General features: G+C 57.7%; 1 protein-coding gene across 1 annotated transcript; it reads right to left on the reverse strand.

Annotated features, from left to right (window-relative positions):
• Positions 1–8,836: 8,836 nt before the first annotated feature.
• On the reverse strand, positions 8,837–10,994 carry PNCK (pregnancy up-regulated nonubiquitous CaM kinase). The gene is made up of 10 exons (XM_004390563.1): positions 10,927–10,994; positions 10,607–10,738; positions 10,415–10,489; positions 10,188–10,326; positions 9,909–10,032; positions 9,682–9,757; positions 9,477–9,589; positions 9,309–9,387; positions 9,130–9,217; positions 8,837–8,974 (listed from the first exon to the last, which is right to left on the reverse strand). Exons 1-10 carry the CDS (start codon positions 10,992–10,994, stop codon positions 8,837–8,839), a joined length of 1,032 nt encoding a protein of 343 aa, XP_004390620.1.
• Between the last annotated feature and the right edge of the window lie 18 nt (positions 10,995–11,012).

Consider the following 11,012-nt stretch of genomic DNA (forward strand, 5'->3'; position numbering starts at 1 on the left):
GGGACTCGGGGAGGGGGCTCAGCTATAAGCAGGGGGCTGGGGGAGGGAGCACAATACCTCACATGGCGCGGTGGATAGAGGCCGGGGCCGGGGCCTGGGATGCTCCAAGGCCGAGCTGCCTCCTCCGGCCTGCAGGGCGAGGCGGACAGACTTGTCCTACCCACTTGAAACATCAGCGGGGATCTTACTAAACGTGCCTGTTAAACCTGCCGCCACTTTCAGGCGGAACCCCGCTCCGGAACCCGCCTCTTCTGCGACTGTTACTTTTTTCTTTGGGGGGTGGGGGTGGGGTTCCCATTGGGAGGGGCCATTCACTGAGCCCCGGCCTTCTCGCTCTCCTTCTCTCTTCTGAAAGGGTGTGTGCCTGCCCCGGCCACCTCGTTTGCCACAGGGCTTTGCTCCCAGGCCCATCCCTGTACCCAAATGGCTGCTGTAGAGAGGGGTTCACCCGCGGATGTGAGCCAGACGTCTTGACGGGATCACTGGGGCCCTTTGTGACTGAGGGTGGCCACCCTGCCACCGGAGGAGCTGGGCTCTCGGAGGGAGCTGGGGAAGGGGGAGAAGAGGGCCTCTGTTAGGCTCCTGCGGGTCATTCACAGCAGCCGCACCCCTGGGTCTGCGGCTGCAAGCCTGCGCTGGGGGTCACGTCACCTTTCAGCCAGGAGGAGGAGCGGGCCTTGTTTTGTAATCCACCTCATGATCACTCTCTTTAATTGTTCACCCTGAATAAACTGTTTGTTTAAGATATCACACTGAGATGCTTCCTGAGCGCCTTTGGTGGGGGGTTTGGGGAAGGTGGGTGAGGGAGGCGGGACGAGACTGCTGGCGGGAAAGGAGCCCCAGAATGGAGCCTCTAGAAGGAACGCAGCAAAAATGAAGGATGATTTGCTCCCTGTCAGGCGGCCCCTGGGCCAGGGCTGAATGCTCAGGGGACACGTGAGCTGCGTTGGCAGGGAACTCGAGGGCCAGCCCTGCCCGAGGGCCTGACTTCCCAGGTGTAGACCAAAACCCCCCCCCTTGGCCACCGTCTGCCCACCGTTCCTAGCCCTGGGAACCAGGACGCAGACGTGGGCCAAACAGCTCAACCCCTGCCCGCTGGGTGTTGGTGCTCCAGAGGGGAAACAGACAATTAGCAGTCAACAGAGTGACCCAGCGGATCCCAGGGCACGTGGCAGCAAGGACAGTCAGAGCGGCACATCACTTCTGGTGCATGTCCCTCTGGCTGAGGCAGTGTGGAATTTGGACCGCCAAGGTCCAGGCTGGAGGCCCCCTGAAGTGACAGAGGGGAGGCGTGGTGAGGGTACGAGCGCTCAGGGGCAGGCTCTAAATCGCACCCCCCCCCCCAATTTCAAGATGAATAAACACGTCCGCAGAAATGCCTTCCCCCGGCTTGGCCAGCTGCCTCAGACCCCTTTCGTATTCGTGGCACCTCAGAATGTCATTCCGTGCCCCATCTGGTGCCCCCTTGGACTTGCTGCACCCGGGGGCAAGTGACCCTCTCTGCCCCCCATTGCTACGCCTCTGCGCCCCTGTCCAAACATCTGACATCCATCTTTTAAAGAAATGTACCATAGTATCAGCTCAAAAATACAAGTCAAGCTCGTTAATCTTTTACTTACCCCATCAGGGTACTACGTGAAAATGACAGCTGACGAAAACTGGTCTGATGTGCTCAAAGTCTTTTTTTTTTTTTTTTCAGTTTCTTTTCTTTCTATACTCAGCCGAGCAAGATGACACAGTCTGCTGGACCCACAGAGGCTCTCAGATACAAAAGTATTGGTTTTAACTTGCTGGATGGTCTCTCACAGCCGGTGATAGGAACTGCGACAGTCAATAGCAGCTGCTCAGTGCTGCCCCCCCACTTCAAGTGGGACCCAGGGCATGTGCCATACCTGCCACACGCCTCTGCTCCCTGCCTCGGCTCTGGGCGCTGCCTCCACGCTGGCCAGACTGGTCTTGCCGAAGTGGCCACCCTGAACCGCAGAGCCATGGTGGAAAATGGCGGCAAGCTGGCCATGGGCAGCCATGGGGACCGATGTCCAGAGAAACCCTCCCGAGGCAGAACCGCCAAATGTGGGCTGAGATCAAAAACAGCTGAATGAATGACAGAGCTGGCAGGGAAATCAGAAACCCTGCAGGGCAGAATCGGTGAGGGTCCTCAACCCAGGGACTGGGCAAGGGCCTCCGCTGACTTGCTTGGTCAGTGGCACTGGACGCTGGGGGTCATCCCTTCGTCTAGGGACACTCTCTTCCTTTCGCTCCCGGAGGCCACACCCAGGAGCCGGGGAACAAAGCCTGGGCCTGAGCAGGTGGGACGGCGGCGGGTGGGAGGCCCCCATATAACGCCAGGACTCATGAAGGGCACAGCCCTCACCAGGTGTGGTGGGCAGATCGGTGGCCCCCAAGGTGCCCGCATCCTCGTCCCGAGGACCTGTGACTGTGTTAGCTCACATTCAAGGACCAGAGGGAAGCCAGCAAGGACACGGGGCCCTGAGACCTACAACAGCGAGGAGCTGGCTCCGCCAGCAACCGGAATGAGCTTGGGAGTGGGTCCTCCCAGAGTCTCCCGACAAGAACCCTGCCTGATGACCCCTTGATTTTAGCCATCTAAAACTGAGCAAAGGCCCCCAAAGATGCCCACGCTCTCATCCCTGCAACCTGTGAATGTGCTAGCTTACATGGCAACAGGGACTTCGCAGGTGTGATTGAAGGAAGGATTTTGAGAAGGGGCGATTTTCCTGGATTATCCAGGTGGGCCCTCAATGCAGTCGCAAGTATTCTTCTAAGTGAAAGGGGAGTCGGCAGCATGAGAGAAAGAGACGTAATGACAGAAGCAGAGGTCAGAGTCAGAGAGAGATTGGAAGATGTTGTGGCAGAAGGGGCCACAAGCCAAGGTCTCTGCCCTAGAGCCTCCAGAAGGGACTCAGCCCTGCCGATGTGAGCCCAGTGAGACCTAGCCTGGCTTCTGCCCCCTAGACCTAGGAGATAACAAATGGGTGTTCCTTTAAGCCACTAAGTTTCTGGCAATTTGTTACAGCAGCAACAGGAAAGTAATACCCTAGGCGGCCCGGAAAAAGAGGTGAGGATGTGTGCTTAGCTTGACTCTGGATCTGGGTGGAAATGGGAAAACACTGTCTAGGTCGAGAGTAAGGAGCCCTGGTAGCGCAATGGTTAAGTGCTCGGCTGCTAATCGAAAGGTTCTAATCCACCAGCTGCTCTGCGGGAGAAGACCTGGCGATCTGCTCCCGTAAAGATGACAGCTTAGGAAACCCTGTGGGGCAGTTCTGCTCTGTCACATGGGGGCACTAGGAGTCGGAATCCACTCGACGGCACCCAACACCAACAACAGAATAATGGATGCTCCGGAATCTCTCTCTTGGAAGGATTTAGAAACAGCAATCTGGGTGGGAGGGGCTTCTGGACTTGTCTCAGAGCTTCCTTGGAGTAGCTCGCACGTGGGCCTTACTCAGATCATGACAACTCAATAAAAATAGCAAAGTGTAAAACATTAGTAGAACCAATTTTTAAAAAGTTTAAAATAAGATGGTCTGGAGTTAGTAGTGCCCCTGAGTGCCTGGCAGACGCAAGAACAAATCCTCTGTCCTTTAAATACAGGCCTCAAAGAAGTCCTACAGAAAATCCTAAAGAGCACATCAAATGAAAAATCATGTCCATGGAATGTACACAGTAACAAGTTACCCTGACTGAGAGTCTGCAGAAACAATGAATTACTGTATCAACTCTGCAAAGACCGGGTATGATTATATTTAAAGAAATAAAAGAAAGCGTGAAAAGTATAACAAAAGAACAAGAGACTATGAAATGACCCGGTACTCTTGAAAAGAGACCAAATATAATGTCTATAAATTGAAAATATGGTAATTAAAATTAGAAATTCAAGATATGGGTTAAATGGCATATTAAACATAGCTGAAGGGAGAATGAGTGAACTGGAAGAAAGCAGCTAAATAAATTATCCAAAATGCATCACAGAAGGACAAAGAGAGTGAAGTCTCGCATATATTTCATCGGATTTCTGGAGGAAGAGATGGTTAAGTGTCCCCAGTATCCACTCTCCCCCTTTCCCCTTTTAGAAATAGAACTCCCCTCCCAAAGATTAATAGGGCATATGGCTTCCCAGCTGGAAACTTTATTTCTCAGCCTCCCTTACAGTTAAGTGGCCACGTGCCTAAGTTCTCACCAACGAAATGTGAGTTGAATGATTTGTGCAACTTCTACATCATTTCCTTAACTCTTTCATTGTTAGTTGGTAGTTTTTTATTATTTGAAAAAATGGGGTGCCAATTGCAAGTGGGACATATCAGGCCCGTGTTCCATGAAGCGCATCACACACGCAGGACATATCTGTCCCATGGCGCAGCACACTTCCTGGTTACACTTGAGCCATAAAATATCTTACTCAACTTTCCAAAAACACAGACGAAATACTAAATAAACAATGCAGTTACTGCACATAATTGTTATCAGTTTGACTTTGAATGGGCCATATCAGTACCATGTTCCATGAAGCACATCACACTCGTGGGACATATCAGTCCCATGGCCCAGGAGGTGCATCACAAACTGTTTTCATCCCAAAGACTCATTTACTTGAATATTTCCGAATGCCAGTAACCATATCTTCCCAATAACACAAAGGAAATAGTAAACATACTTGGAAGCATTATCTTACTGTACAGAAGCCAAAAGACGCAAGAGGTTCACACAATCACTCCTACAGGAAGCATCCCTGCGTATGAATGGCTCTCAACAGTCAAATGTGACACAGAACAACTTCCTTGTTTTTTAGGCAGTTGCACCGGTATCCGCCACGACGCCAGAATGTACTAAAGTGGCTCAAATGCCTGCCAATAAACCTCCGGGGCAGAATGTGTGACTGGGACATACGTAATGATGTGATCAACTCCATGATGACATCTGCCATGAGCAGCCAATCAGTTCAAAGAGAGTTTCCTTGGGGGTGTGGCCTACCTCTAGTATATAAATGGATATTCCAGCAAGACTGTCACTCTGGATCCTGCATCCAGCTCGTTGTCATCTGACCTCTGGTTTTTGAGACTTGAGGTAGCATCTTACCTGCCAGTCTTGGGATTCATCAGCCCCTGAAGCTACATGAGTTAGGAGAAGCCTCCAGCCTGACGCCTGACCCACGGACTTGGGGCTTGCTGACCTCTATGACTACATGAGTCATTTCCTTGAGATAAATCTCTCTCTCTCTCTCCACACACACACACACACACACACACACACACACACACACACGCTTCACTGGTTTGGCTTCTCTAAAGAACCCGGCCTAAGACATTTGGTTGCCCTCTACTTCCTCTTCCCCTCCTGTAGCTTGGCCAGGCAAACATGGACACCATCCTTGGATGGCAGAGAAACAATAGAGCAGAAGCCTGGGTCCTTAAGATGACTCCATGGAGCAGAGTGGCTGTTACATGAGAGAGAATATCTCCTTTCTCATTGGAGCCACTCCATTTGGGAATCTCTGTTTTATAGCTGCTTATCCTGTTCTCTAATAAACCAATCCTCAGATCCAGCAATAAAAAGAAATTCACTCTGCCACGAGGCCACGTGGCCCCTCTATGCCTCAGTTTCCCCGTATGTAAAACGAGCATGACGGTCATGATAGTAGCTACCTCAAAGGCGAAGTGTGACTTAATACAGGTAAAGCTCCTGAAAGAGGGCCTGGCACCAGGTAAGTGCTCAACAGAGTCACTAGCAGTGTCCTTTTGATTAGCAGGAATAAGCCTTCACGAATATTAGCTATAAAGCCATATCCACATTCACATGTGCAAAACAGGGTGAAGGACAAGTCACTTTTTCTCTCCTTCCATGTCCCCCAAAAACCCAGTTGCCATTGAGTTGATTCCAACTCATGGCGACCCCATGATTGTCAAAGTAGAACTGTGATCCACAGGGTTTTCGATGGCTGATTTTTCAGAAGTGGATCAGCAGGACTTTCTTCCAAGTGCCTCTGGTGGACTCAAACTTCCAACCTTTTGGTTAGCAGCCAAGCATGTTCACCATTTGCACCCCCCAGGGACTCCCCAGCCACCTCAAACTCACCATGTCCAAAGCCATTCTCATCATGTGTCCCCTGAAACCCACTGCCACCCCAGTTGACCCTTCTCAGAGAATGGCACCATAGTCCACCCTTCACTCCCCACCCCAATCCACCAAGGCTACTCAGTCTACTCAGGAGCTCTCAGCGCCAGCCCTCGGGCTCCCTGCTCCCAGGCTAACTTGGAACCCTGTCACCCACAGGTTTGCTCCAAGACGGTGTGTGACTGCCCCTGTGTGGCCCAGAACAGGGGAGACAGCTTCCTCTAGAGACATCCCCAAGAGCTCCCTCTCAACTATGGACCCGTCCCTGACACCCTGGGAGGGACCGTGCACACGGGAGGGGCTGACCCTGCTCCCCACTCGCAGCCCCTGCCTTGTATCGCCCTGGATATTCTCAAACTCCTCCCACGGTGTCCCCTTGCGCACAGAACACCTGCTCCTTCAGCAGCCAGCCGCAGCACCTTAGCACCTGTTGTCCCCTCAGCTGGAAACGCTGTCACCCCCCACCCCAGCTGCCTCTCCAACTCCCCCCACACCGCCCTTGGCTACACCTGTCACTTTCCCTCTCCCGAGCGGCACATCCCACTGGCCAGTCGCCCCAAAGCTTTCCTCTCCCAAGCTGCACGCATCAGGAGGTAGGTCTTGGAGAGACGAAGGAGGGGCGCCGCCTCTGCCTGACTTGGAGGACCCCTCTACCTGCTCCTGGATAGGTAGGGCAGGACCTCTCCCGCAAGGGAGGACATCCTCAGGGCAGGGTGGGGCAGGATTGGGGGTGGCGGAGGGGAAGAATGTATGAACGGCTGCCCCCGGTGCTGAAGGAACGGGCTGGCTAATAGACGTCTGAAGATGGGACCATGGTGCCCCCTTCTGGCCAGAGGTCAGATTGCGCCCTGCATCAGGTGCTACCTGGACAGCCAGCCTCAGCTTCCCCATGCAGGGGGCTGCTCGCACGCTGCCCTCCTCCTGCCTCCAGCCCAGAGGCAGATGCCAGCCTTGTTTGGCTTCACCCACCTCCCTTTGGCTCCCAAAGGGGTTCCCCAAGGAGAGGGGTCTTCATCACGCTCTCCAATCAGAAGAGGGACTGGGCGGGGAGGGGACAGCATCCCCACCATCTGGGAGGCCAACTTACTGACCCCTTCCACCCCTTCCCTGGCGTAGGCAGGGAGCTGGACAGATTGACCCAAGGTCCAGCCCTGGGACAAACACCCACCCTGCCCCATAGAGTGCAAGGAGAGGCCTGGACGCAGGGAGCCCTCGGGAGGGGGAGGCCCTGCGCTAGGGTTCTGACCAAAGGGAAGTCCCTGGGCTCAGAGCTGTGTCTGGTGGATGGGGGAGTCCCCGGACTCAGAGCCGTGCCTGGCGGCAGGGGGGGGGGTTCCCTGGACTCAGAGCCATGCCTGGCGGCAGGGCAGCGGTGGAGACAGGGAAAGGAGGCCAGCATGCCTGGAGCTCTGAGGGTGCTACCTTCTCCAGCTGGAGCATAGGAGTGGCCTCAGAGTCTTCCCCTGACGGGCCCAGGAGAAAGGCCTAGAGGGGCAAGGAAAGGCTCGGGGCGCAGCAGGGGGCTCTGCAGCCCTGGGCCGGCCAGATGGGGCATGCGGAGGGGCTGGGGTCATGTGGGCCAGACAGCAGGCCGGGGCTCTTCACGTCTGCAGCCATAATCACGAGCCCCCTCCCCAGCCCAGGCCCGCCGGACTTGGGGCTCAGGCTCCAAAGGCCTAGCAGAGGGGGTTGAGGCCCTGGGGCGCCCTCTCCTGGCCATGGGCTCCCACCGCCCACTTGCTGACGCTGGGGCTCCGGCCATCCACATGGCCAGGGGTGCACTAGAAACGCTGTCTGCAAGGCCCTGGAGAGGGGGAAGAAGGAAGGGGAGGAGGAGGCAACCACCACCTTGCAGACACCTGCAAGCCATCCCCAGCCTGGGGCACCACCTCTGGGCCTGGGACCCCACCCTGGGCCTGGGATCGCGCTCCTTGGGCCCCCGTTCAGCCTCCCGCCACCTCCGGGAGCCAGGGCACAGAAGAGGCCGCCTGCCCCCTCTGGGCACACGGGTTGCTGGGCTGGCTGCGGGCTGTCTCTTCCTGGTGCTTTGGGGTGGGATGGGAGGTTTCAGCGGAGGGCACAGAGATTGGGGCTGCGGTGGGTGAGGCCGTGTGGTGGTGTCACGTGGGCATCGAGAGGAGACGAACAGGCGGGCAGGTGACAAGTTCCCCCATCCCTGCCCCTCACCCCTCCACAGTTCACCACAGGCCCATTGCTCTGTCAGTCTTTATTGGTTTGGGGAGCACTGGGGGGCGGGGACTGGAGGGCCACAACACAAGCAGGACCACCACGCTCAGCGAAGCACAGAACAGCCGTGCAGGGAGGATGGCCCCTGGAGCTCCCCCAGCACCATGCCCCACGCCCACACCTTCCAAGCTCTCCGCCAGAGGCTGGCCCAGGGTGGAGGTGGGGGACTGAAAGGGTCCAAGGGACAGGAATGGGGTCAGTCCACAAGCCACTTGGCCGCCGCCATCTGCTGGGTAGCGGGGAGAAGCACAGGGAGGGGGGGCAGTCAGACGCTGTCCCCCATGCCCCCCTCTCGCTCCTGGAGTGGCATCCCCAGGCCCGCCCCACCTGCTCCCCCTCAGGCCTCGGGGACTGTGGGGCTTCCCGCTGGCTGCATCCAGCCCCCACCACCCTTCCCTGGCCAGCACCAAAGCGCCATTCCCGGGGGTGCAGGGTCCCCACCTGCACACACTGGGCGTCACCACTTGGGGGGCTGTGTGGACAGGAGGCCCGGGTGGGTGTGGCGGGCCATGCCTTGCACAGAGGTCTCCTCGCCCTCCGGGCTGTGCCCCATCTTACGGATGTGGCGCAAGAACGAGGTGGCGTTGAACGCTCGCTGTGGGAAGAGAGGGGTCGTCACGGCAGGCCCCGGACCAGCCACAAGCCTGCCAAGGACCACAGTGGCCAGGGCAGCTCAAGCCAAACCGTCCAGCTAGGGGGTGGGGGCAGGTGGCCATGTCGGGGCCCACCCAGCTCCCTGCCCACACCAACCTTCCAGTGGGTGCGGGCGAAATTTTTCTGGATCTGCTCACTGACGGAGCCCAGGATGTCCTTGTCAAAAGCTGCATCCCCAGAGATCCTGGGGAGAGGCCGAGGGTCAGCAGAGAGGGGATCTCCGAAGGAGCAGCCCCCGCTCTGGCCCTGGGATCACTCGGCAGGGTCCCACTCACCAAAGATGCTGCAAGGCCTGCTGGCAAGTGAACCTCTTCTGGGGGTCCCGCTCCAGCAGGTGCCGGATGAAGTCTTTGGCTAGAGCAGGGAGGCCAGTCAGGGCCCTGGGTCCCAGCCCCTCCCCACCCTACCATCCCCACCCCGGGCGGGGTAAGCCTTGAGCTTACCTGACTCTGAGATATCATCCCAGAAGGGCGAGTCGAACTCATAGCTGGCCCTCAGGATCTGGCTGAATAGTTCGGGGTCGCTCTCGTCGTAGAAGGGGGGGTACCCGCAAAGCCTGGCGCCCACAGAGGAGTCAGCTAGCTGTCCGACCCTCCCCAAGCCAGCAGGGGCAGGCAGGCGGAGAGGGGTCTCCCAGCAGTCACTCACAGGATGTAGGAGATGACACCCAGGGCCCACACGTCCACCGCCTTCCCGTAGGGCTTCTGCTCCAAGAGCTCTGGGGCTGAGATGAGCACACCCCCCCCCACCGTGGTCAGTTCCACCCAGCTCAGCCCTGGGGATGTCACCAGGCATAATGGCCTCTGTCCTGTCACCACAGCTGCCCGAGGGCCGCACAGCGCGCCCAGTAGCCCCGGGTGCCCTCGCTCACTCACCCACGTATCCTGGGGTCCCACAGGCAGTGCCGAGCATGTTGCCAGCCTGGATTTTGGAGAGGCCAAAGTCGGAGACCATGATCTTGGAGTCCTCAAACGGTGTGGCATAGAGCAGATTTTCAGGCTGTGACACAGCACCCGAGGAAGGCAAGATGAGCCCTGGTATCGGCCCACCTGGGACAGGGTGCGCCGTGGGGACCGGCACCCCCAGCTCTTCCGTGAGACACACACAGGGCTGGGCGGGCAGGGGGCAGGGCAGGGGCAGGGCCGGCCAGGCACCTTGAGGTCCCGGTGCACGATGCCCAGACTGTGCAGGTAGGAGACAGCGCCTAGGACCTGGCCCACCAACTGACTGGCATCCTTCTCCGTGTAGGAGCCACGCTCCATGATGCGGTCAAACAGCTCGCCCCCCGTCACCCTGGGGGGATCCAGGGAGCTCAGCTGACCCAGGCGCCTCACCCCACGCCTGGCCAGCTGCCGCCCGAAGCCCGCCCAGCCCTCCTCACAGTTCCATGGCCAGGTAGAGGTGGGAAGGGCTCTCGTGGACGTCCTCCAGGGCCACGATGTTGGGGTGGCTGACTCTGCAACAGCAAGAAGCAGCTTCTGTGGGCATTCCCTGCCCACGCCGGCCAGGACCACAGCAGCTCCAGGAAAGCATCGTCCTGCCCCTCCGCCCAGGTCGCCCCCACGGGCCGCACCTTCGGAGCACAGCGATCTCATTCTCCACCAGAGCCTCCTTGCCACGGAGGGCCTTCTTGGGGATGCACTTGAGGGCGACAAGGTGCGTGGAGCCCCGCTCCTGGGCCAGCACCACCTCGGAGAAGGCGCCCCTGCCGCAAAGAGGGTGGGAGGCAGAAAGGGAGGGGGAGACGGGGGAGGAGGGGAGAGAGGGGGAGCAGAGGTGGGTAGGCTGAAAGGCCCCCCGAACTGAAGGAGCCAGATGGGGAGGCCCCCCTAACCCTAACCCCCTTCCCCCGTGCACACACTCACACACACACACACACTCACACACACTCACGAGCCCAGCTTCTCCCGGATCTCATAGACGCTGCTGATGTCCTCGGTCTGTTTCTTGAGCAGCAGCATGGCTGGGGGTGGGGGGAG

This window comes from Trichechus manatus, unplaced genomic scaffold (assembly GCF_000243295.1).
Source record: "Trichechus manatus latirostris isolate Lorelei unplaced genomic scaffold, TriManLat1.0 scaffold00309, whole genome shotgun sequence".
In the NCBI taxonomy this organism is placed as follows: Eukaryota; Metazoa; Chordata; class Mammalia; order Sirenia; family Trichechidae; genus Trichechus; species Trichechus manatus.

Coding starts and splice junctions, on each gene's coding strand:
- PNCK (XM_004390563.1), bottom strand. CDS start 10,994: ATGCTGCTGCTCAAGAAACAGACCGAGGACATCAGCAGCGTCTATGAG. Junction 10,490..10,606: donor GAGATCGCTGTGCTCCGAAG/GTGCGGCCCGTG, acceptor TTGCTGTTGCAG/AGTCAGCCACCCCAACATCG. Junction 9,758..9,908: donor TGGGACCCCAGGATACGTGG/GTGAGTGAGCGA, acceptor TGCTCATCTCAG/CCCCAGAGCTCTTGGAGCAG.